Below are 27,209 nucleotides of genomic sequence, written 5' to 3'. Positions count from 1 at the left end.
TGCTCACAGTTTTGGGTTTTGCTGACTGCTGCTTAAAATGTCATGTTGGAAGCTGTAAACTGGTCTCTTGTTTTCCTCTGATGCAAGATGCTGCAGGTACTGATGTGCTCTTGCAGGGTTGTAGAGAGCAAGAGGGCTGCTGCTGCTGTTTACTGGATGGGCTCTTCCTGTCTCTCTAAGGCTTGGATGTGTAAGCACACTGTGCACGTGGGCTCACACGTTTCTTTTAATCTTTTGAAAGCAGTTTCCTTTTAATTTAATTTCTAATACTGTTTGTGAGCATATGTAGTAGAGACACACACTTGCACAAGCTCTTACTTGGACTGGTGAGTTACTGACAGTAAAGTAAACAAAATTGTTTCCTAAATCTGGAGCTGCTGCTAGGTTTTCTGTTTTTTATGAGTCATGCACACATGCTGTTCCTTACCCTGGCTTGGAAAGCAAGAATTTCATTTTGCATGTCCACTAAAGACATGAACACTGCATTTTACACTTTCTCTGTGACAGTGCCTCTTTAAAAGACACCTGTAGAATGAAGTTTCTTTTTTCCAGTCATCTGGATCTATGTGTGGTCTAGCTGCAAACCCTGAGGAACGAACTCTTTTGTGTGTGGAGGCTTTCAAATGAAATAACCCTTTGCCCTGCAGTCTTTGTCATCTTTTTCATGTTTGTTTGTAGTATTTACTTGCTGTCTGAAGCCCTATTATCTCAGCCTCCTCCCCTTCCCCACCTGCAGCTTGTGAAACAGTGGAAAGTATGATGCTAAACCATTAAGGATACACCCTGAGATTTGGAAATTCTGTATTCATTTACCAGGTTTGCCATGGTGTTTTTTAGACACTGTGCCATGTGCTATGTTACATCTGCATGGTGTTTTGCAGTTGAGATGAGACCTGCTGTGTCAGCTCCAGCCTCAGACCTGGTGGAGATGAGATAGGGCTAGTGCTGTCTCTGAATACACAGAGCATTCAGTGTTAGTATTGTACTGAGCCTGGGCTAAAGAGACCTGTTGAGAGCTGAGATGGATCAATACTTCAGTGATACATTAGTGTAGCTCTGTCATTTCTGCTGGATGGCTAGCATCTATCTAACATGGTGAAAATACAGGCAGTGGAAACTTGTGTTTACTTGAAATCGCCTGTCTAGATTAGTTTAGAAGGCCCCAAATGCATTTAAGGAAAACAGTACTGGCAGATATTTGTCATGTGTCTTTTATCTCTCAGTTTAAGAAGGTTTTCCTTTGGGACAGGAGCTGCTTTTTAGTATGTAATCATATATCCTCTGACATAGTTAGCTGCTTCCACACCCATTTTTTCTCTTCAGGGCACTGGATATCCTGTTACACAGCTACCTAGTAATAGTTTAGGGGTGGGAGAAGGGAAGGCAAATTAAAATTTGCAGCTCAGCAGGCAATGCACTGAAGGAAAATTAGATTTGCAATATATGTACAAATAAATATGGACTAGAAAAATCTGGAAATTTGTTTCATTTCTTCATGAGTCTTCTTCTACCTTAATTATTAAATAAAACTTAGTGTGCTGATACCATTTTTTGAATAGGCCACTAGCAACACTCGGGGAGATGCTGTACTTGCGGTGTATAGGGACAGATCCTCTGCCCTTAAACAGATCTAAAACCAACAAGGAATTTTCCCACAAAATGTATAAACGGAAGACTGTCCCCTCAGGATTCATTATATGCCATGTGAATGGTATTGACATCTACTGACTTATGCAAAGCTGAGCAAAGCACTGTGTTTTGGGAAGCCTGGCTGATCTGCAGAAGGGCAGATGGCACAAGTGTATTGATCTTTGGGAGCCTGAGCATCTTGATCAGGTCACAGACAGAATGGGCAAAGGGGTCCCAGCTTTGCACTGATGGGCATCAGTTTGCCATTGACCAAACTGGGGCTGGTCACTGTGGGCAGCCCTTGCTCTGCAGGTGACCAAAGTGGGGATTGTGGTGTGAAAGTTACATTTGGTTGGCAAAGCTGAGCAGAATTGCGTGTGCAGAGACTGCTTTCTTTGCTGCAGACAGAAGGTTTTGAAAAAGTTTCTTTTTCAGGAAGAAAGAGAATTCTGGTTCTCAAAGCATGTAATGCAGAACACAGTCAGTGGAAATTGAACTGAAATATGTATGCACAGTGGAAGCTGCATTTTGGATAATTCAGGTATACAAAGCTAACCTAGGCAGTGTGTGTGTGATATCTACATAAAATTTATCAGTAAACTCTTTGGGTTATACTTTCAAGATGATTGTTACAGAACTGTCTCAGTATGACTTATGGTAATATAGTTATTGCCCTTTGTGTTCTGTCCTTATACAAACCTTCAATTTTTTTTACTCTCATTATTCTTGCACTGTGAAAGTCATACCCCTTTCTATTGCAAATAGGACTTCAATAACTGTCCTGCATATTTGCCAAGTTATTTGTGTCAGGAATAGCTTTTATTACTTAGGTATTTGCATAAATTATTAGCATTTGGCTGTTCCAGCTTAGAATAACAACTTAGGAACATCAGAAATTAATTTGCTCTGTTTTGATGTGACTAAGCTGTGGGCAGAAATAGCCCAACATTTTCATGAAGCTCGAAGCACTATTTTGTAATGTCTCCTTGTGTCAGAATTTTCTGACATTGTGTGAGCTGTGCTGCTTTCTGAACAGGCACTGCATTTCCAGTAAAACCTTACCAGCATGGTTGACTGCTCTTCCACTTTTGAGGAGAAAGTATCACTGGTGCAGGAAACCACCGGTTATGAAGCAGACACAGGCAACTCTGCTGCCAGGAACAGAGCAGTATGTTTGATGTCATACAGCATACTCATCTCGCCTATGATGTCTTTGATAATGTTATAGTACTAAATTTTACTTGTAATTTGCTTTTTTTAGTCTATTGTGTGGTGCAGCTGAATTGCAAAGCCTCATGAGGAGATCTAAATGTGCTGCAATTCCATCCTGTTACACAGACCCTCATCTTGGTCATTTAATATTGGGGCAAGAAATGTACTGGAGCTTATGCTGGAGGCAGAACTACAGATAATTTTTGACTATGCTGCAAGCCCTTAGGCTTTTGTTCTAAAGGGCGCTCTCTCATCCAGCTGTTGGATACAAGCATGAAGTCAGTGTATGGGCAGGTCAGTTTTCTAGCTGGTTCTGAAACCTTAGATCTTCCTTAAAAACAATGTGCTGCTCTACATGGAATAGATGCCAAACTCAAGGGTGATGCTGCATCCCTTCTGAAGGTGAAGGGAACTTTGTTCAGTTCTTGTCCTGAACACGTTTTGGGGCTGTTGTTTAATGGCTGAGGTCAGTTGGTCTGTTCAGCCTAGGGAAGAAGAAACTGAGAGGAGACTGTACCACAATTCTACAATTTCCTCAGGAGGGGAGGAGGAGGGTCAGGCACTGATCTCTTCTCTGTGGTGGCTAGTGACAGGACCCAAGATAATGGCCTGGAATTGTGTCAGGGGAGGCTTAGCTTGGATATTAGTGCACTGGAACCTCCAGGGAACTGGTCACAGCCCTAAGTCTGCCAGAATTCAAGAAGTGTTTGGACAATGCTCTCAGGCACATGATGTGACTCTTGGGGTGTCCTGTGCAGCACCAGGAGTTGGACTGGATAATCCTTGAGGGTCCCTTCCAACTCAGCTTGTTCTGTGATTCTCTGATTTTCCTCTGAATCATTAATAATGGGAACATCATGCATAATTCAAAATAGTTTGTTAGTGGATGTTGGCATGTTCAATGTAAGACTTGATTTTTAAGCTCTTTGTGTCTAGCACAGCACATCCTGACCTTTAGCCCCTATTGTAGGATAAATGGGGGTGAAGAGAAAAGGAGTTTTCAAACACCTTTCAGGTAAAGATTTTTGAGAGTACTTAATGAAGAGGGTGCAGTGAGCCACATGTCATAGTTGGGCAGTCCTTATCTACTTTTCTGTTTTCTTATCTTCTTTTTTATGGAGCCTAGTTTTCCAGTCTGGGTGGTAGATTGTAACAGTCAAGAGATTGTGCAAGAGTATTCTCTCTTTTATGAAGTAATGTATGGGACCTCATCAGTCTCTGGTTTAATGCCAGTAGCTTCAGTGGAATTATGCCAGGGGTGAATCTTTCCCATGATTTTTAAAACTGAGCTATAACTGCTGTTTAGTCAATCTGATTCTCTAGTACTGTGTGGGCGAGAAGGTCCAGGCAATGCCAATCTATTTGCAATCGTGTACTTAGGGTAAAATAAGCAAAGAGTTGATTTTAAAATTAGAGGTACATGATCCTTGGAAATAAACTTCAGTTCCCTATGCACCTGGGTAGATGCTATGTGGGAGTCAGATCCATTCCCTAAGGATTGAGTTGTGCCTCACCCTGGAAGTAACAGCAGGTCTTCCCTTCCCCTGTGCCTCACACATTGCAGCTCCCTCCCTTCTCTCTCCCAAGATCCCTGCCCCAGCAGCATCCATGAGTGCTGCATGGGCAGAGGGAAAGTGGCATGGTGTGTCCCTGGCAAGGGATGGGAAGGTGGCACAGTGTTGGGTTCTGTGGGAGAAAAAGTAACTCTCTGTGGGTATGAGCACTTTCTTTTAGTGCCGTTGCAGTTTCCCTGGAGTTAGTGGTTTCTTTGATACTGTTTTGAAGATCTATCTCATTGCTGAGGTGAATTTTCAAAAATTGGTGCTTGCCCTGTCTGAACAAAGAGTCTGTGTTGGAGAACCTTCCCAGAAGGGAAGCATCAGGATCTTGTGTGCTTTTAGGAACCTGCTTATACAATCATTTCATTTAAGAATGCAAATGTGTAACCCTGCGAGCAAAGTTACATTCAAGCAGTAACACCATGTGAACATATTTTGAGTTTCTTGGAAAAATCAGCAAACTCACTCTCAGAAACTGTTGGCTCTCAAAAGCTGGGTAGTGTGATCTACTATAGCTGGCTTGGTATCAAATCTGTAACACAATATGCAGTGAGCATAGCAAAAAATATGAAGGGGAGGAAAAAACAGTATTTCATTTTGAATCATAATCCCTGTCTAAAGAGTATGCTTTTTCTTTAGTTTTATTTGAAGAAGAAAAGGATCCTTCCCAAAGTACTTGATAAACACTTCTGAAAAGTGGTACAGTACCAGATCCCACCAGTTGAGCTGGGATCAAGAATTAATGGATTAATCCTTAACCGAATTCTGTTATGGCCAATGTGCTAGCATTATATTTTTTTTCTAGTGAATTTCAGTAGAAATTCCAAATTTCCTATACTGATAGACACAAGTGAACTGTAAAAATAAGTTCCTTCATATTAATTTCTTTAACTTGTAATACCAGAATAAACTATGTTCTATAAATATTGTATTAACAAAAGGGATGAGAATACTAGGGCAGAGATAGGTGTAAATTTTCATATTTCTGCTCTAAATTTTGCATGCTTTGAATTAGTTAATTTAATCTTTGCAGCAGTGTAATGAGTTAAGATGTCATAAATCTGTCTTTACTGCATCACTTGTAAGTCAGAAAATGTACTTACGTGATCTGAGAGTTAAAATTCTTTTTTTCTTCTTTTTTAGAGAACAGCTGTCCAAGCCTAGACAGTGTAATTCAATACAACACCACATATTTTGTCCTGGCTTTTTAGCACAGATTTGTAATGGCTGTTTTGGAAAATGTGCTATGAATTTATCTTAAGGTCTTCATGCCGGAATAGTTAATTCAACCTTACAAATCCTTGGCACTTAGCTTTCATCTTTTTAGAACAAAATACAGAGCCTGTGATTTGATGCCTTGAAGTCAGCACAACAAAATGGTACTTTAACAGCAGCATTTACTTTGATCAGTTTTCAGCATTTGTGTCCTTGCCTTTCACGTAGTACAAATTGCTTTACCAGAGTAGCGGGGCAGGAGCCCGTAGACTGTTTTTCTAGTTGGTTTCTGTGGTGATACTCAGCCTTCCATGAAACTGATCTCTAGGGACGGAAGCTTCTGCAACCACCTTAACCTTTCTGCTGCTGGAGACCTTAAAGGAACTGTGCAGAATGTGCAGGCAGCAGTGACCAGCATGGTCTGAACAGAGGCAGCTGGCTCAGCAGAGCCAGCAGAGCTTTGGTGGGCACTGCGCCCATGCAGGGAAAAATGCATTCTAGCAAATAGGACAGAACTGCTGGGCTTCACATCCCGCCTGTTCCTAGGTGCTTTAAAGAGGAATGTCTAGGTTTTGTTCTAAGATTTTCAGAATATCTTTAGTCTATCATATTCAGCTATGACCAAATTGTTGTATTCCTCACAAGTTAGTCATGTATTCTTTGGAGGAGTGGGTGCCAAAGGGGGCCAGACGTGAGTCTGAAGAGGAGCTTCCTCTGACAAACAGCTGCTGAAGCTGAGCCTTGCTGAGAGGGCCATTGCTGACACACATGCCCAGAAGGTCTGGCCTAGCTATCGATTGCACAATGAAAATGTTGGCTGTGCAACAGCTTTGTGATCAAATGAGCCCTTCACTGGGAGTGAGGAATGTGTTGGACCACATTGGCTTATTTTCCTGTACTGTTGTGGTGCTGTCTGCTTGGGTAATATGCTGTCTCTTAATATGTTTTTAAAATAATACAGGCAAAGCAATAGCAGCTGCTTTTTAAATGGACTAGGTGACCTGAAACTGCCCAAGTCCATTTAATTTTTCTGGTTTCATTTTTCTTTTGGTGTTGTTTGATCAAACTGGTCACAGAGCTACCTGAGATGCAGAAAACTGAATGTAGTATGTTGTTGAGAAGTACCAAATGTGTGTACTTTATGAGCTTCTTTGAAATTGTAGGAATGGGTGGAGAATGTCCCTTTTTGGATCTCTGATTTTTTTTTTTAAGCTTATATGGGAGTTTCAGAAAAAAGTTAGGAACTTGACCACAGAGTTCAGTGAGTTCAGAGTTTCACACTGTGTCTTCAAAACACACTTTACTGAACACACATAAGATTAGTTTCTGATGGAGTTTCTGGGCAAGGCTTCCATAAATATTTATTAATATGAATTTTGCCAGTGAAAATACAAAAAGAAAGGGAAAATTTATAGTTATCTCTTGTGCTATTAATTAGAAACTTTTTTTTTTGGTGGTTCAAAGCAATTCAGTATCTTTCTATCAATTTGTGTTGTGTTCTGAAGGTGCTGTGAACTGTAGACATAAGAAAGAATGTGTTTTGAATAGCTCTTGAGCTGAGACAGAAAGGTGTCCAGGGGAGGGGGATCACTTGGGATTCAGCTGAAGGTGTAACTAGAGCCACAGTGGGGGCACTGCAGCAGAAATGGTATTTTGTTGAGATTGCTGTAGAGAGAGCAGGGCTGAAGATCTTCCTCTGTGGTGCTGTGGATGGAGGCAGCCATGGCAGAAGTTAGCAAAGGGCCAAGTCAGTGGGAGCACATCTGTGGCAGCAGAAAGCTTAGCAAGGCACAGCTGCTGGTGTTGGGCTGGGGTGCTGGTGCAGCTCAAGTGTTGAACTTGTGCTTGTGTCGATGTCATAACTTTTAACACCTTAGAGTCCTGTTAAGCCTTTCAATCTTTGAAGCAGGAGTGGGAAGAGGCATGCAAATGCCTCTGATGCATAGTCAAAGTCCAGGCTTTCACTTGGACTCTGCTGTTCAAACCACTCTCCCTCACATAAACACGTCTCTGGTGAGCTGTTCTGACCATGCCTACAGTACTTGGGCAAAATTCCCCTGTGATACCCACTGACTGGAGTTATGCAATGTGAAAACCCAGTGCTTGGCAGCAGGGTTTTGGTGTTAAGATCTTGAGTGCTGGTAACTCCTCAGCAGTTTGCTTGAAAAACTTTCCAAGAATCAGAAAAAAGTCTCTCATAACAGATACCACTGCTGTGTATCATCAAGTACTGACAGTGATGTTGGAGCAACTGTAAATGTAAGGGAGGAAATGGTTGTGCTGTGGGGAGTCTGTTAATTTTGTACAATTTCTCAGTGGGATCAATCACATTCAGACTTGGCTACCCAGCAGGTAGGTTCCTCAGCAGTGTTAGCTCTAAAGCTTTTTCTTTATCTATAAAGAAATATATCTATCTAAAGAAAGTGATTATGAAAAAGATAATGACCAAGATGGTCCTCAGCAGTTTCTGTGGAGCTCTGGGTTTTTATTTTCCTATTTGTAGAACCAAGTTGTTTTTTTGCTCAAGACTCAGATTTTTCCTGAGTACTTTGTTATGTAAACAAGTGTAGTGACAGGGAATATATATGCTGAGTTGTGTAGTGATGGAGGCTCCTGCACGGTCACATTAACTATATTCTTTCTCAAGTTTAGGACTAGGCACATGAATTTTGCATTATGTGTTTTGTTGTTTAGTCATGAGCATCACTAAAGACTGCAGTAATGCAAAATCACCTTTATTTGGAAAATTTGCACAGCAACATTTAATTTAGTTATGAAAAAAGTTGATTTGGTGTTGAAGTTCTGTAGCTTTTCCCAAGGATCTGCACTTTTCAGGCAGAAATGTAGGAAAATTCCATTATGTGGTATCATTTATCCTGCAGTTTCAGCCAAAGGCATGGATAGATACATCACCACTTTTGCATACAGCTCAAACTTTGTTGATTATTTTTGTGCATGTATGGAAATAATAATGTATGTGTGCATTATAGACATCTTTAATTTTAAAGCTGTGGGAATAGCAACAACAGAGTCTGATAGTAGATCCAGTTGCAAAGAGTCTCTGATTTTCTCCCTAAGGCAGTTTGATTGCTCTTTGCACTCTCATGTGACTCAAACAACAGGAAGAAATCTTCATGAAGTCTAAAACATCTGTCTTGTCTGATAGTTGTTGGTTTTGAACAGTTTTGTCTGAGATCAGTTGAAACAGAGGTACTTCTCCATGTCCTTATTACCCAAAGGACTTGGCCTAGCTGTTTCTGAGAACAAGTTTTCAGTGTGTTATATGTATTGTATCATTCCTGCTTTTAAAAAATAAAAGAGATTTTAAATAGCAAAAATTTTTTGAAGTTTCTAATAAGAGCCATATCTTTTACATTGACTTGACATTCTGACAAAAACACAGCCAGGATGCATGCCTAAACTGAGTGCTCCTTTTGGCCTGTGCAAGAGCATTGTTACTGGTTTTTATTCTTGGTTATTTAAGCACACAAACTATATTATAAGTAATTTCATCAATACCTAGGATCAAAGGAAATCAGTTATTATTGAGCATGGAAGTATGTTGGATGCACTTGATGCCATTTGAAGCTGAAAAAAATCAGCCTGAAATTTGTACTCATATTTCTGAGATCAGAACTTCAAAAGATGTAACTGGACTTTTACTTTACGAAACTGAGATTACAGTGTTTTTGTTGTTTTGTAAGAAAATATAAGCCTCGAACAAGTTAATTACATTTAATAGTTTTAACAGCTTATTATTAATTAGCAGTGATTACAGTTGAAAAGCCACAAGAATTAATGAAAGCTGGTTAATTGTCGTGAATTTAATAGTGGTTCTAAACACTTTTTACTTTCACCATTCCATTTCTAGATAGAACAACAAAGCAGGAGTCTTGTAAAATGAATAATTTCACTCTTATTTTCAGGTAACAGAACTGCTTTGGCTCTATAGCTGATAGCTAAAAGTGTGACTGTTTAGCATTTCAGATCTCTGTCCTCCCATTAGAACTGAGAGCACTACCACCCTGCACTTTTCTAAAATGAGGTATTTTATTCTTTAGAGACAGTAAATAGAGAGAAATGTGTTTCTTGGTATTGGTGTTTTCTTTATGAAATGTGTAAATACCACCGTGTCCTCTGCTGGAGAGGCCAGGTGGTGCCAGAGGTGGCTGCAGAGAGCAGAAGATGGCACTGCCTGGCCTTCCTGCAGGCAGGGCTGTCACTGCCCAGCTGCTGGCCAGAGAGGAGCTCGTTCTTTAAGGCTGCTTGGGTTTAGTACAAATATGGATTTACTCAGTTTTCCAACAAGTTTTAATCAAGCTTAACAAAGAGGAGGACAGGGATGTCCTCGGTGCTCCCAGAGGTGTGTGTGTGGGGTTTGATGTCTGTCTCTGGGGGGACTGGAGACACCTTTGTTCAGTGGCATTTCAGAATCTGGTGTGTTCTGCTTGTAAGCAACTGCTACCAGTTAGTGTGAGAGCACAGCCAGCTGTTGGCTAGATTTTTTTCAAGTTCTTAAGTAGTGATAAAAGGTCTTTCTGCTGTTCTCTGGGTGTCTCGGACTGGAGACCAGGGCTTGGCTTTGACTTTATAGTGATGGTAAACTTTTCAAGGTGAAATAAATAAAATTAAAAAAAAAAAAATTAAAAAGACCCAAAAAGCAACCAACCATACAAAAAAATCCCCAAACAAAGCACAAAACCAAAACCAACCAAAATGAAACCAACCAAACTAAAACCACCCTACTGTCTATTTTGGAAAATATTTTCAACAGTAATAGGTACCTAATTTTCAGTTTGGTCTCTAGCTTTCATCTAGTTAGTTTACTGGATGAATCTCCATTTACTTTACTGGTAAACTAATAGTTGTTTGCCACTATGTAAGAATCATGCAGTGAACTATATGTAGTGGCTCTTTTAAAATATCCTTTTAAATTCTCTAGCAGAATACAGAATTAATTCTCAGTTATCTTTGTGCTCATTTCTGTTTGCCACCACTCAAACTGGTGGTTGTGTTCATGTTTGCTTCCTCTACCCTTTTTAACAAAGAGCTGTGATTGTCAGGGAAGCTGCCTGTCGCCAGTATGGTGGGACATCAGCTTCCCTGCTCAGTAGATCATCTCTCCATTGCACACTAGAGGTTTCTTCCTGTAATGTGGGATGAAGTTTCAAGCTAAATCCTCACTGCTTAAACAGCTTATTAGGTGCCACAAAAACCACTGTAATATCAATTGCAAGTCTGTATATGCTAAAAAAGGACAGGCTATTCTGTCATGTGTTTGGTTATGGTTTTTTTCAACATTGAAGTCTTTCTAGAAGGGCAGGACTGGGACATGAGGAGCTGGGCAGGAGGGACTTCAGCAACTACAAACTGGTTGTTTCAAAGCCACTTCTAACAGGTTGCCTCACTTCCATGATGTCAACTTTCCTCAGATCATGGAGGTACCTAAAAAGGTACCCTGTGTACCTTTTTAGCCTCTGAACACAGGCATTTTCTTTCCCTAGTGTATGTTAAAATTTCTTTTGGCATTCCTTCCATAAAGTAATGTAGTACTCACTTGTGTTTCTGGATTTGTTCCTCCTGGTTTTTGTTTGTTTAGTTTTATTTGTTTTGCAGGCTAGATTTATGTCCTTAACAGAATCAGCAGATGAGATTTTATACTCTAAGCCAGCTTTGTAGACTACCATCTAGAAACCAGAAATCAGAGTTTGCTTTGCAATTCTTTTTATCTCCTTGTTCTCCAACTCTCAACTTAGTGGTTTGACCTTTTGCATAAGATATTTTTCATCAGCATTTGCCAAGGTTTTCTTTTTAGCAGTGCTTTGCAAGCATGGAGCACAAATGTTAACTCTTTCATATTTTACTTTCTCTGTACTCTGTTGACTGACTTTTGTGGAAGTAGATTAGTCTGTAATCCTGAGTGAAGAGGTCTGAATGCTAAAAGTCATAATATATATATAAAAATTGCCTTTGATTCATTGTTTCAAATTCCAGGAAGTATTCACATATTTCTGTGTTTTTCTGTAGGTCACATTACATTTGAATCCAATTTCATCAGTGCATATTCATCAGAAGCCTCTGGTGTTTCTTCTCAACTCTCCTTTGCCTTTGGTCTGGAAGCTGAAAACAGAAAGATTGGCACCTGGAATCCGAAGAGTTTTCTTTGTAAGTGTACACAGTCCTCTGGCCTGCTCTCTGTCATAGCTGCTTGTCACATAAAGCATGGAGTTAATGGCATTCATTTGGAAAATTTTCAAACTTAGATTAAAAAAAAATTAAGACAGGGTCAAGTTTCATTGTAGGGCTCTGGGGAACAGTTAGGTGGTAGGGCAAAGCAGTTTGGAAAAAGTAGCCAATTACTTGTTATGTGAATTTAAGGAAAGGAAAGCAAAACTGCTTTTCAGAATCTGCACATTATATAGTTATTAATACTAACAGCCATTAGAGTTCAAAAAGCTGTGAGGTTATACCAGATTGCCAGTCCTGATTGGAAGTCTAATAGTACCATAAAGCAAAAAGCCTTAGGGCAATTGGAAATATTAAGAGTGAATGCTAATTGTGTGGTCTGTGACCAAAACAAAAATTTGTATCTATTGAGCTCAATATGTCCAGTTATGGTTTATGTCTCTGATGAAGCTTTGGTCTATTGAAATGACCAAGCTAAGCCCAGAATGAAGTCATTTTTGTTTCTCAGAAAGACTGGAGCACTGCTTATAATGCAAGATCCAAATATTACCTAGTATTTGTAAATCATGTCCTTACTGTTTGCCAGGACATTCAAGTTTGCTATTTGTAGTGAAACAGACAAGTTGTTTGGATTACATTTTTAATGCATGACATCATGTCTAATCATGAGTTGTCTTTATGAAAGTTGCAGCTTTCACTATATTCAACTCTAATTGCAGAACTAAACTTGATTATTTTTAGCAGTGTCCTTATAGGGCTTAATTTTGCTCCTCCAGCACAGCTGACAGTGGTAGGCAAGATTGTTTCTGCAGCACCCAGTGGAAACTTAGTTGTGTCACTGTGCATCAGCAGGACAGGAAGATGCACAGTGCTGCAGCATTAGAGCTCTGGGAAGGGACACTGCTCTCTCAGTTGACCTGGTGTGATGGTGACACGATGAAGTGCACCAAGAGTTCTGTCACTTGCTGGACACTGGAAGCTTTCTGGAATTGTGTTTCTTTTTCCTGTCATCAAGCTGTAAGAGTAGGAGTAGCCTTGATATTTTGAACTTTGAAGAGCTCAGTCCTGTTTCCAGTACAGTGTATTACTGATTGGTGCAAAGAATATGGCTTTGGTTTTATTCTAAGGTATTCACAATCTTAGGTTTTTCATTGGTGTTTTGGAGACTCGTGACTGTTATCTTCCTGTTATGTGTCCTTAATGCAACCAGTACAGTTCTGGTCTGCTCTTCAGAAAATGATTGAGGAACATGTGGAACAACAGTGTGACAAGTCCTCATTCCTCTCATGGACAAAAGAAGCAGGATCTTTCATCAGATAATAAAGTCTTGGACTTATTTTCAGTTTCATTTTGATCTTCTCCTACAATATATCATCACTCCCATTTCCTATCAGCTAGATTTTATTCAGCTAGTTTGTGTTCTTCCTCTGCATCCAGGATTTTCCCTCTCCCCTTCTCTTGCTCTGGGAGTGGAGAGAGGTCTGCTGAGACCCATCCATTTCTGCTCATCTGATTGTGCTGGAGTTCAGATAGAGGTTGTGCTGAGCTTGCTTGGTTTGTCTCAGTGGGGTTTCAGCAGCCTGCCTTGAGGTATAGGAACAATAGGAATGTGCCTAAGGCTCTGACTGTCAAAACTGTATCCATAGATAAGTGTTTGCTGCAGAAAATTGTTTCAGGTGCTTCTGGTTGCAAACTCAGGCTTGAAGAGGTGCGCAGCAGCAGTCATGGATCTTGCCAAGCCAGAAGTTGCCTGACCTGAAGAACTGCCGTGGTAAACTTGGCCACTGATGCTGCAGGGAGGAGTGGACTGTTTCTCAGGGGGGCAGGAGTACCTGGTAGGCTCTACAGATTTGCTGCAGTGTTGGGGGGACTCAAATCAAATACCTTCTCTCACATCTCTATCTTTTACTCTCTGCTGGTCATGGTAAGGGCTGAGTGTTGTGGTGCCTGGTGCCATCCTGCCAGCCTGTGGTGCTGGGACAATGCTGCTGCCTATGGGTCCTGGCCTTTTTGTTGCAAGGGACAGAACTGGCTCTCAGTGTTAACCCATCCCTAATCCATCTGAATAGCTAGCTCTCCATAACAATTTTGGGTGCTTTTTTGTTGCAAGGGACTGAACTGGCTCTCATTAGGGATGGGTGTTAACCCATCCCTAATCCATCTGAATAGCTAGCTCTCCATAACAATTTTGGGTCTCATTAAGTGCCATAAGAATTTGTGTAATTTTCCTTCCACCATGTTAAGGTTTCTATTTTTTTTTCCTACAAAGAGCTCAAAGAACAAGATTGCATGTACCAGGGTATTGATCCACCATTACCTCTCCCAGTTTAGTCTCTGTCATCCCTCTCACTCTTAAAGTTCTTTGTTCTTTCCCTAAGGTGATATTTTTGCTGTAAACATAAGCTAACTTGAGTCTCTTAGCATGGATTCATCAGCCTTCCCACTTTTCATGGCCCAGTTTCTCAGGGCATCTTGGGGTGTTAAGGCATGAGGATATGGGCTGAACAACTTTAAATGTGGTCACTATGTGTTGCTTTTGCACAGTTCCACGCTGCTCATAAGGACAAATACATTGTTTTCCCAAAAGCTTTCTGAAAAAACAGCACAGAATCATGTGGAAAAATGTGGAGGAAGTCCTAGCAGCACCTGTAGGCAAGTGTAGTATGCCAAATAGAGATCATGGTGCTCTAGCTCTGCTCTGCATAGAGCTGTCTGTGCTAATTTGCAACCCCTGCAACAGTCTCTGTCCTAGGAAAGGTTGTCCTTTTCCAGAAGCAGAGGTTCTTGTTTTAGGTGAATTGTGGGGCAGAGGGACATTGTGCTTCTGCTCTAGTGGCTAAGAGGCTCCCTGCCTCTGTGCCAGAGCCTTCAGTGAGTTCAGACAACTGCCCCTAGGACTGTAAATAGCAGCTCCAAGGGCTGCGGAGTGCAGAGCATGCTTCCTTAGCCCTTGTTTAAAAATACTTAGCTCTGTGGCTCTGACTTGTTCAGTCTCCTTAAATGTATAGCTAGAACAGAAGATTGAGTAGGTTGAATCATGAAAGATTTAGCATTCAAAGAAACTTTTCTAGTGCCCATGAATTCCATGGCAAGCATACCACAGGAGTGTCATAACTATTGTGTCTGTCTCTATGGAAGCCTCAGGCAAGATATTAGTTGACTTTCCAGCTTTTCCTTCAGACTTTCCAGACAATACATTAATTCACAATTGTATTAATATAGTGTATGTAAAGTATGAATTGCAATAACTTTCATTGATTGAATCCTTGTTAGAATTGTAAGTAGTGTAAAGAAATTAAAATGACAACTTCCAGGACTTGCTGCTGATAAAGACCACGCTGCTGGAGTCAGGTCAGAGTTTGTAGTGAAAGGATCATGGAACCATTAGTAAAGTCCTAGCTCTTTATTTCTTTTTAATATTAGCATTTTTTCCCTTGTAAAGTATCGTAATAAACACTCAAACTGTTACAGGGACATGTGCTTTAAGTAAATAACTAAATAAAAATTAAAAATTAATTGTAGGCTATTTCTAAGAAAGGTATCTCCAGGATATGGGTAGATGGTGAATTGGAGGCCAAGTGCTGTTAGCATTGTACAGGTGGAGAAACCAAGGCACCCTGAGCTTGAATGGTGATTGTACTGGAGACGAGGGTGGAGTTAGGGCTGTGTGTTCTCAGTGTCCTCATTAGCAAAATGGTCTGTTTCCTTCGTTCTGTGAATTTAGTGTTTGAGTTTCCTTTAAAGCTAAGCTGCCCCAGGAAGGATGAAAAGATTTAAAGCTTGTATCAGCACATATCCAAAAGACTGGGAAAATACAATACTACTGAGTTGGGCTGGAGTTTAACTTCTTATCACATAGTTCAAACATGGATTTTTGCCTTCCACCTTGTCCTGCATCAGTTAAGAAGCTTAAAATAAATGTGGGAGAAAATCCAGCCTTTGGGTGCATGGTTATAGTATGGGGGAAGCACAAATTAGCGTCTTGGTAAATGTTTTTTCAGTATGGACATGTAAATTTGGTGTATATGTGTGGCTTTGCATTTATTTTTATCATGCAATGCACAGTTTCACTCAGTGACATATGTGCTTTATCTTCATGGTTTCATTTTCACAAGATGCCTACTGGTGGCTAAACCTCACAGTGGAATAAATTATCATTAAAATTAGGTAGCATACCCCAAATAAACCAAAGTTTGTGTTGGATTAGCATCAGGATTTTTTTAATGTCATGTTTTGAAGAGTTTTTTCCAAAGTGGCACAGAATGGAAGCCCAGTGATTCTCACAGAGTGACAGTACTTTGGAGGAAGCATCATGATGGGGCATGGCAGCTAAAGGGAGTTGAACTTCACTGTTCTGTTGCCTGTGTTGTCATTTTGCTTCTCAGGGTGCTTTCCCTATCTATAAATCAGAAAGAACACCAGTGAGTAGTCTTAAGAAAAAATTTGGGCATTTTGATATAAACCTGACAACAATTTTCTGTGTGTGCACAAGAAAGAGAAAAGAATATACGGCGTCTGACTAGTGTGGTGTTAGCAATACATTTAGCCTAGACAGGGTTATTTTCAGACTCTGCATGAGTTGCTGTATATTGATGGGTGAAGTAGGTGATGCTGTGAAATTATTGTAATTTCAGTAAAATAAGTCTGCAGTTTATTTTCATTGTGTTAAAAATAAATGTACCTTAGTATCATGGCATTTTAATCCAAAAATACCTGAAATGGGTTAGTGCATGGACTGCCTGGCCTAAGTAATTGTAAATCATCACTTCAGTTACTGGTGCATGGAGTCATATTTGTACATGTCACAAAAATACAATAATTTGGGAATTGGGCACTTTCTGTTCAAGTGTTTGTGGGCCCATCACTCTGAAGAGTATTGCATGGGTGGGAAGCTCTGTTCAGTTCAGCAAGGGGAATGCTTGGCAGCTGTGCTACACTTTTTTTTTTTTTTCCTCTGCAGGGAACAAATGCCAAAATTGTGTTATAAAGGGGAGTGGGAGAGGAAGCTGAAGGACATCTTCAGTGGTGATTAGACTGGTTAGATTATGACATCACAGTTTTATGTAAGCTAGACAGCTACTGTAGAAACTGCTTTTATCTGTGATTTTGATGCAAGTCAATATTGCAGAAAAACATTACCAGACCTCTTCCACCACCCCAGTTTTAGGTTTTCATACAGCAAAATAGTTTCCTTCCTTCCCATCAAGTCGTCATTTCTCTCCTTCCCTAAAACTAGTTTATTGCTAACATGTCTTGGCAGGAAACCAGAAGTTTTATGAAACTGCACAGAAAGAAGGTTTTATAGGTGCTACTCAGAAAGTAATTTTTTTTCTTTATATTTGGTAGCTTTTTCAATTGCTTTTATAGCCTAGGAATGTCTTTACTCAGCAAGTGAAAGTAGTGAGAATTAAATCAATGAAAAAAGATCCCAATCCTTTGTGATTTCCTGTTAGGAAAGATCCAAAACCCCCTTAAATATCTACATATGTGATTTTATGTAATGTATTATTTAAGACGTGATGCTTGAGCTTTTTCTCTGAGTTAGTTGTTCAGGCAATTGAATGAGTAAAAGTTATGGATAAGAAAACACTTATGCAAACAAATAACCTTACTTGCAAGAGCTAGGAGTGAGTGTGTGTTAAGGTAGTGAAATGGAGGAAGCAAGAGCAGTAATGATAAATACAAAAACAGATCACTTGCTCTTGGTTTGATATTTGAAAAGATAAAATAAAAGCTGTAAAGAAGATGAAGCGAGAGTGAAGAGTTTAATTATTAGTAATTTCTGTATTTCTAAGAAGAAATATCCATATTCTTATTACTTTAGCCAATTGCTGGTTTATTCCTCTCACTTCATGAAAATATGGTTCACATATTTTGGGTCACTGCCACCAAACCACAGGCTGTTCTATGGTTTGCACTAGATTTGGAAGACTGACAAAACTCACTGAAAAACAAGTGCTATTTGTTTTCCTGTGCCTAGTATTTAACGGGAAATCAGGAGGCTAAATTTCCAATCACTGGTTAAACAGACCCAGATGTGAACAGAGTGCTCTTCTAGGAGAAGAGTGAGGAAGGATAGGAAATGCATGACTAGTGATAAATTTGGTATAAATAGTGACCTTTCACTATTCAAAGTAAAAGCAGTAGATTTTCAGTGTTGTGTAACAGTGTGAAAAGGAATTTAAAAGGACGTTTACATTACTGCAGAATCCTGAGTTTGCTTTTTTTATAAATCTTCATCGTTCTACGCAGGAGCTAGAAATAATCCTGTAGTTGCCCTTTTCCACTTGGAAAAGTTCATATTCTCCCTTCTGGTCCCCACACCGTTTCCTTGCCTTTTGAAAAAATGTGAAAATTAACATTTTGTGTCAAATTAAAAGCAGTGCTTAGTAAACAGTAACTCTTACTATGCTTTTCACAATGGTAAATTTCCCTGTAGACTTTGTCTCCTGGCATGATTCAACTCTGGCAAAATACTGCTTTTCTAAAGTCTATATAAATGAGTTACTCCCAGAAATATTAGGGGGACCTCAGGCTACATGTGGTGGTGATTCTTGGCAAAAGAGCGGAAGGATTTTGTCAGCGGTAGGAATGGCAGAAATTGACAGAGTAATAAGTACTTGCTTGAATATGATGTGCGTGTAAAAGGAGTCTAAGAGTACAATAACCCTAGTAAGGCATCTTTAAATATCCAGGGGGTGGAGGGCTTTTTTTCTTCAAAGCTTGCTTCAGGAAGACATTACAGAAGAGAAGTGCTATTTCTGGTTTAGGAAGCAAGGTACAGTACATGAAATGAATATGCAGAGTATAGTAAAAAAATTCTGTTTGTGTGATGTCCCAAAATAGGGAAGTTTTATGATGTATAGCTATCCTCTGCTTTCACTGTAATCACTTCGGTTTGGGAAGAAATATTTCAAGAATACAAACTTGCCAGTAAATTTCACAGGAAACTAGGCAGGTGCTTGTGCCTTAGATTCTTCTTTCACGAGACTTCAAAGGCCTGCATTTTTTTGGGGAGCTTGGTTTCCTAAGAGTGTCACGGAGTTCATACTAGATCCCATGTGATTTCAGACATCTTTCAGAACTCAGGCTTTATTGTGTGGTGTCTGTTTCAGCTGTGAGAGTGGGCTGTCTCTGTGGGTCATTGCTCCAGCCAGAATTTGTGTTAGGAGTGTGGATAGGCCAGATCTGGATGATGCTGCCTCTTGTATCTCCTGCTGATCTTTCTCACTGCTGCCTCTGACTGCTTCTAAGCATTCCTCCTTCTCCTGGTCCCTCTAGGAGCCCAGACCCATCACTTTCAGGACCAAGACAGCTGGTAGTCAGAAAGATGTGGACTTTTAAGTTAATCCAGCCTGCACGAGTGAGGAAACAAAGATTATTTGGGCATTTAGTGGTTGAGGTGTATTCCCAAACCAATCTCGCAGGAGGCTGAAGGACCTGGAACAGGCACCTATGACAGTCTTTTCTCTTCTGTATGGTCATGGCTCCTTCCTTTCTTTGCTTGCTTCAGTAAACAGGGGGTTTAGCCAGTGGAAGTTTACAGAAGCAGGCAGTGGATTTTGGCAGACTACTGGTGTTAGTGACGTGGAGATAATAAATCACAACAGGTTGTTACTGAGTCACTGATTCCAGTGGAAACTATAGCTGCAGTTGCATAGATAGGCTTTAATTCTCCTCTCACTTCTTCCACTAAATTGCCTCTGACTTGAAACAGAATCCCTGGAAAAGCTTCTGCTACCTTGTTTTGGTCATATCAAACAAGTGTTATGTTGAGTCTATTAAGATGTTGTTAAATAAAGTGAGCGGTTACCTGTGTGCAATTAATGAACTCCTGCTGAGCCTGAAACTTTCGTACCAGATTTCCCCTTTCCACAGATTTTCTTGTTTGTTTCTTTATCATTCTAGTGACTGTTCTTTAGGGGTTTTGAAAGTTCCACTTGATTTGACACAGATTCAGCTTTGATAGAAAATCCCAGGACCTTTTCCTAGATGTATAAACACAAAGATGTTGTTCACTCTCTGATCTCGTAAGGTTCTGCTTTCATCCTGAGGAAACACTTAACAGCCTTAATTGTGTAAGGATCTTTGGTAGCTGCAAAACTGAGTGTCTCTCAGGAGGTTGAATTAAAATCTAAAAAGTATTTAAGATGGTGCTTCTTATATGTATGTTTTTAAAAATGTGAGAACTGGAAGAGGAATTTGGTAATGACTGCATGTGGTCTTGAGAAAAAAATGAAACATTTTGTCATTGCCTGAGAACATCACACCTCTGTGGCTGTAAGGACTATGCAAATTTGATAGGTGATTCACAAATGTGGCATGTAATTTCAAAAGCAGCATGCTTTTTATTCACTTGTTGAAGAGAATTGTTCTCTTGATGATTAAAGTATGTTGTATATGAGTTTATGAACAACAAAAGATACATTTCTGAGTTTTGGAATACCTGATATTTCTCCATCTGTGGCTTTATTTTTCCTCTGTAAGAGGATGAAATGACATCAAAGTACATTATCAAAAAACACTGGCTGACTCTGATCCCCATGTAGGCCACTCCAATAGTTGGTTCAAATCTTTCAATTTTATTCTGAGCAGATATACTCCTCTCCTACATGTTCCACCACAGGTCTGATCCTGTACAGCTCAGATAAAAATATGAAGGATGCTGCTTCTTTTCCTCCTAGTATATCATTAGTGGTCCTTGAGCTGGCAGGCTCTCGATGGGTAGTGGTGTAGCTGTTGTGGGGGGAGGGATTAGTTCATGCTGGGTGGCTGGGGACACTTACCTTTGTATCCTGAGTCATGTCCCAGAGGTGCCCACCTCTCTCTCAAGGCTGAATTATGAACTCACTTCCTACTTGGGAGTTCTGAATTATAACTGTGTTAAACACTTAAAATGTTATAAAGCAAAGTAAATATCCCCTTGGATCAGATTCAAAGGAAAAAAAAGGCAATAAATGTTTAAAGGGAGAGAAGGAAATAGGTAAAATAAGAAACAGAATATGCCATTTTGTATGTGCAATATTCACGCTCACCACTGTATATATTTGAGATGACTCAGGTTTGGTTCTGAGAGTTGTTCCCTCTGGGGAATAGCAACTCATGACATTTGGCACTTCTGCCAGGTAACTGATGTCCTGCACTTCCATGGCAGCCTTGCGAGGGCAGTTTTATTCTGACTGCAAACTTTTCTTAAGGGATGTATGAAGGCTGGTTTTGCTTTGTTGCCCCAGCCTGAGAGGTGTATGTTTCCTTGCCTTGGTATGGTGCAGAGAAAATTTCAGGCCCTGTTTTCCCCAGTGGTCAGCAGGGTAGTAGTGTATGCAGCCAAAATACGTTCCTAATTATGTTTTGTTCTTTGATGGAATACTCAGGTTTTGGTAGCATTTTCAATATCCTATGCTTGATCCTCCTTTCCTCTGAGGCACAGCCCTTTGAACTGTGGTGCTTGCTGTGGTTAGTGGCCATGGCCAGTATCTTTTGGTCTTCCAGATTTTCCATGTCCAGCTTCTTCATTTAGTCTCAGAAAAGTGACAGGACATGTAGGTTTACTCAACAGCAGAGGATGTTTCCAGTGCAGTTCCTTTTCATGTCCTCACAACAACTGGAAGAAATAGAGCTGGGGCACATTTTCCACTCTGCAACCTCAGAAAGTAACCACTAAAGAAGTTGAAGGGAGGAGATAAGAGTGGCTGTGGCAGCAGTCTTTTAATCACTCAATCAGTGCGTAATTAGTGCTCAGATAAAAACTGGTTATTTCCCAAATGTTTAAAACATTATTAGACTTTAATGCTTTGCATTATCCTAAGCATGTTAGATTTGCTTTTGATTTGTTCTGAAGAGTAAGTAGTTAATGTTCAAGGCAGGTGTTGAAACAGTGATGGTTGCCTTTTTTGGAAGGGTCTGTTGAATTCTTTCCAGAACAAATAATGTGCTTGGCTCACTTAACCTTGCCTTAGGTCTGTGTAGTAAAAATCCCAACATTGGCAAGCACAGCAGAACTCTGCAGTCCTTTCTAAAACCTGGGTAGTGGAACCAGCATTTCAAATAGATTTTAGTATGCAATTGAAAAAAATAAATATGATAAGCTTCATGTTTGTTTAAAGATGTTTACTGTGTGATCACTTAGTGAGGATGCTTGTGCCAGACTTTTTAGTTGCTCTGCTTTCTGTCTGTTGGTTCCTCCCTTGAAGCACATGGTCACTTTGATAGCATCTGTCCCTCAGGAAGGCATTTGTCATGCTGCAGGATGATGAAAAAGGTTTTCAAGTTTTAATTAGTAATAAATGAAAAACCAAGTGTATTCTGAGGAAGACAGCTGTTGTCTTAGCATACATTTAACTATCTCAAATGAAAAATACAGCAAAAATGTATTATTGCAAGGTAATCAATTTCTTTGATTGTTACTTACAAGGAGTAATATTTTCTCTCATGCTGTCCTGAAATGTTTCAAAAGACACACTGATGCTCCTTTACCTTGATGCTGACCATAAAAAAATATGGAAACAGTGTGTAAATGAAAACCAGCTACTGCTCTTACTGAATAAACTGTTTGTCTCTGAGGGTGGAATGCCAACATGTATTCAATATTCCTGCAAAATAATTACTGATTAAGTCCTTAAATCCTGTGAATTTCATGCATGGGAGATTTTTCTAGTTAGGCCAAAGCTCTATGAAAATATTCCATGTGTTCCTTATATAAAAGTATACAATCCAGCATGACCTGGCATGTGCTGTGTCAGTGCCATCCTCTGAGACTGTACACTTGGAATTTACACAGAATTTGATGTGTTAGGAGCATTGTAGAGATGCTCCATGAAATCAAGACCTCAGTTTATGTAACCTAATTTTAAGAATTTTTCAAAAGAAGTATATAACTCATCTGCTTTATCTATTGAACTAAAGTATTTCCTCACTTCCCGTAAATAAAGTAACAGTAAATACCATCCTTTTCTCTTAGTCTTTCCTTACATTCTGTTTCTGGACTGGCCTTTATATGTCACTGAACTTGAACTCACATTCTTTCTGATTTGGGATTTACTTCAGTAGTTCCCAGTTTTATTTAGCTTCACATTCTTATCTGCCTTCATTTCTCCAGACCATCCTTTTTTTATCCTCTCCCTCCCTTTGCCCCCAAAGTTTATCTCCCCTTGCAGCACTGTGGTTCTACTTCTGCAGCAGTACAATTTTGGAGAGTGGTTCAGAGCCCTCTGTTAATCAGCTGCCCTGTACACCCCTCCTGGGCTGATGGGCACTTCATTCTTTTTGAAAACCATCTCTGAAAAATGAATCATTGTGCAGATGTTAAAACATGAGACATTTGGGTATTTTGAGAAATGAGCCATAATCACCTTTGGATGTGACAGATTACATTGCTTAAACATGCTACGTGTCTGCGTGGATAAATGGTGTACCACATTAAAATATGTTTTTGTTCCCATCAGGTGTCTTTAGGTTCCGTTGTTCAGTTTGAGAAGGGAAACTTCTCCTTGTCAGCAGAAACAGAAGAAAAGTTTTTTCCTGAGAAAAATGAACATCTGCTACAGTGGGCCCAGAAGGAATATGGAGCAGTAACATCTTTCACTGAACTTAAAATATCAAGAAACATCTATATTAAAGTAGGAGAAGGTAAACCAGAACAAAATCAACTGAATTCATAGACACTTTAAGATACTGAGAATGTGTTGCTTATATTTCACTTATTTTAATTTTTAAACATACCTCTCATTTTCCAAGACATATGATGTGAAAGGGAAAGCAGAGAAATAAGAGCAAGCCTAAAGACCAGACCTTGGGTTTAGGAAACTTTTAATGGATTCTGGTGCCATAACTTCATGCTCCTAAATGTGGATGCAATTGCTCAGACTCTTACAAGAGTCAAACTTTGCCTTTTAAACAGAATCAACTACTCATGGTGATTGTTTGGGTGCATTTATATGAAGAAGTAGAGACCTTGAAGTAGGGGGAAATTTCTAGAAAGACTTGGGTTACATTTGGTTTTTTTCAGTATTTGCTTGTATAAGGACCCAGGCTTCTTTGGGCAAAGAATTATTGCTTTCCTCACCAAACTAAGTCACCTTAGTCTGTACTTATGTATTTTCATCCCAAGGAGAAAGATTTCCTGTCCCTCTGAGCCACATGCCAGATTCTTCAGGTGGCCTAGTGCAGGTGGGAGAGAACTCCAGCTCTTTGGGGACTTCACACAGGCCCATATTGGGGTGGGGCTCAGGCTGGAGCTCCATAGCTGAGCAGTGTTGGCACAACATAACTATATGATCCTCTGCAGGAATGTCTACAGAAACTCCCAAACAGCTGAGCTAGTTGGTTACAGAAAAGAAAAAAACAACAAAAAGCTTTCTGTGGAGAAAACATTCTTTCCTAACCACATGTATCTGATCATTTGATTTCCTGACATAGGAGGTTTGCCCCCCAAAATCAGAACATGCCTGAGTTAGTTGTATCCAAATCTTGCCAAATTTGTAGAGGATTCCCTTGTGTGGGTTTTTTTTTGTTTTTTTTTTGGCTGTATTTGGCACCAGTCATGGATTTTAATGCCAGAAAATAATTCAGAAATATATTTCTTAGCTTATTAAAATGCTCTTGAAACATATACATGGGAGCAGCGGTCTCTGCATTGTGGAGACAAATATTTAATTAGATACGTTGAAAAAAACAGATAAAATTTTGCTTGTTGATTTGCAAGTCTCCAGTCAAACCAGGAGGCTAAAGAGAAGGGTTTTGCATCATCTTCAGAATGCGCTAAAACACAATTCAATTAGGAGAAAGTACACAAAATGGAGCTTGGCAGGCAACCAAAATAGACAGTTTCTGAGAAGGCTCCTACAAACTAGCTCAACTGTAACCATATTTGATTTTGATTTAAATTCTTGGCAGAAGTGAATATGTGTGTATGTGTGGGGGTTGTGCATGTGTTCAGGGGTGGGGACAGGGTCAGTTCCTGAACTGCAGCAGTCCTGTGAGGAGTTCTGTGAAAACCACGTGGGATGTGGTCCTGGTCTGCCTCTCTGCAGAGTGAACAGTGGAGTCCCTGGATTTCACAAACCACAGCATGCAGTGACGTACAATTTAGGCTTTTCATACAAAACTTACATTCCTCATGAGATTCATGAGATTTAGTAAGGTACCCTCAGCTGACAGTCTGTGAATCACTGCTAGTATTGCTCATAATCTATAGGTGGTCACACAAAGCAGTTCCTTGCTATGTGATTGATACAGGATTTGATGGCTGTATTCATATAATTGTCTACATTTCAGCTTCACTCAAGTTAGACAAATCTGAAACTGGAAGATGTAGCATTGTAGAAGTGTAGGCTGTAGCTGAATACAGAACGCGCAAGCCAAAGGACAGAAAGATCTGAAGAAGGCTGATCTTTCATAGAATAAAGCTGCTTCTGATGCCATGGGTCTCTTAAGTCACTTTTGAAACTGCAAATGAAAGGCAGCTGAGAGCACTAGCACACTGGATCAGGGCCAAGTGCATCTGAATCCTGTTGATTCTAAAGAGTGGCTGATCAAATACTGCAGGGATGGTGATCACAGCAAGAATTTTAAGGGGCCAGAATGGGGATGTGGAGGAAGAGGGCACAAGACCTGTGGTTCTTGTTCTTCCCTTGGATTGTGTAATGAAGGAGATGGCAGAGTGACTGCTGTGATAATCACTGTCAGATTATAGAAAGCAGGACTGCTCATGGTGAAAGTGGTCTTGGTATGTGTTTTTCAGCAGAAGTCAGTTTAATTCCTCATGGTTTAGTAAGACATGATTGAACAAATTGGGAAGTCGTATCAGTTAGCTAAATGTTACCTAATGGATCCAGCATCACCAGTAATCCAGGGCAAATATGCTGGCCTGGAGGGACCCTAATTTCAACACATTTCTTAGCTAAATAAGAAAAAAAAATCAGCTTTAACAGTAGCTAAAAATGTTGGAAAATGTGAGTCTGTTTACAGATGGTAACACTGTGTTTCTGTCCTGTCAGAAGCTGAAACATCGGTCCTGACTGAATTTATAGCCAGTACACATCAGTGCACATATCCTGCAAGCCATGCTTGCTTGGTTTAATGCTGCCACATGGTCCCATTGGTCTGGCTTAGCTGTGTGTCCTGCTGCAGGATGAGCACTGCTAGAGTTTTCATCCTCCCTCCTGACACCGCTGTAGGCCCTTCCCTGATCCCATTTCTATCCTGCCATTAAATGCAAGCCAAGGTTCTGATCTCTGTTGTGCTAAGGGCTAGCAAACTGTGAAATACACATAAATAAGCCCTACCATCAGGGTGCCCAAGGAAAATTCCAAACACCTTGCTTATGCCCAGAATCAGATTTTGAAAGGCAAGCTCTGTTTGGATGGGATTTTTATTGCTGAATCCAACTGCTGCTGCCCAGGGTGTCTGTCTTGGGGAATGACACTTGATTAACAGCTCTCATTTGCACAAAAACCTCCTCAGGATGATATTAAGCTTGGATATTCAACTTCAGCCAAGAACCTGTGGATGACACCTAATTTGTGCAGCACAGAGCAGACAGTGTCTGTCCTCATCAGTAAAACAGAAGTGCTGCACACAGAGACTGCAGATCCTGGTGTGCAGCCCTGTGTGTCCATCCAGCCGCCTGGCACTCGCTGGAGGAGAAGGCGCTGCCGGCCGCTGCTCGCGGCTCCGCTGTGATCCAGCCAGCAGGGCCTTGGCACCCCGGCCTGCTGGCCAGAGACCTCTGCTGAGGGTGGTGCCTGCAAACCTCACGTCTGATTCCGTATTGGGAGTCTGGGGAGATTAGAGAGGCACAGAATCCATCAACTGGCTGTTTGTTGGCTGGTTTGGTAGTGTTTTTAATTGGTTGCCGACACCTGCAGTCCGTTTCCAAAGTACATAGACAGCCCTGAAACTAACAAAGTAGAGAAGTATAGTGAGCAAAGAAAGATGAAATGGATCCTCTTTTCTTTTCTGCTCCAGCCTGATTTTGGTAACTGCTGTGGATGAGAGTGAATCCATTCTGGTGTGAATGTCAAGTAGCCTGTGCTAGAGCTGAAATCTGCTGCAGAGGAAAGGCGTGCTGTCGAGCGGAGGCCCGGGCTGGGGAGTCTCTGTGCTTCTGGCAGCAAGAGCAGCACTTCTGGAGAGCTCCAGAGATGCCTAATGGAAGTGCCAGGAGCAAGAACTGAGTTCTTTGCAATGGCAAATGATAGCACGTGTGGTAATTACCCACAAACTACTCCAGAACTGTTATTTTATGGCCTGAATCGTGTTGTACAGCAGTTAAGAAGCAAATACCTAGTGTGTGTGTGTATATATATATTTTAAAATTCAAGCTCAGCATAGACCATTTGGGATCATTTTCCATTCTGTGCTGTTGTGGGAGGAGCTGGCAGAACTGCAGCTGCATTCAAGGCTAAT

The 27,209-nt window shown here is 40.4% G+C and overlaps 1 protein-coding gene across 1 annotated transcript in view; it reads left to right on the top strand.

Moving 5' to 3' along the window:
- TGFBR3 (transforming growth factor beta receptor 3) overlaps positions 1–27,209 on the top strand; it is a 111,127-nt gene that overhangs the window by 49,933 nt on the left and 33,985 nt on the right. The window contains exons 4-5 of the mRNA XM_039727071.1: positions 11,643–11,780; positions 23,246–23,429. Coding sequence (XP_039583005.1) covers positions 11,643–11,780; positions 23,246–23,429 — 322 coding nt within the window. The remainder of the gene's footprint in view (positions 1–11,642; positions 11,781–23,245; positions 23,430–27,209) is intronic.

The sequence above is a fragment of the Passer montanus genome, unplaced genomic scaffold (assembly GCF_014805655.1).
Source record: "Passer montanus isolate IOZ18808 unplaced genomic scaffold, ASM1480565v1 scaffold60, whole genome shotgun sequence".
NCBI classification, from domain to species: Eukaryota; Metazoa; Chordata; class Aves; order Passeriformes; family Passeridae; genus Passer; species Passer montanus.
This window is presented reverse-complemented; position numbering and strand designations above follow the sequence as displayed.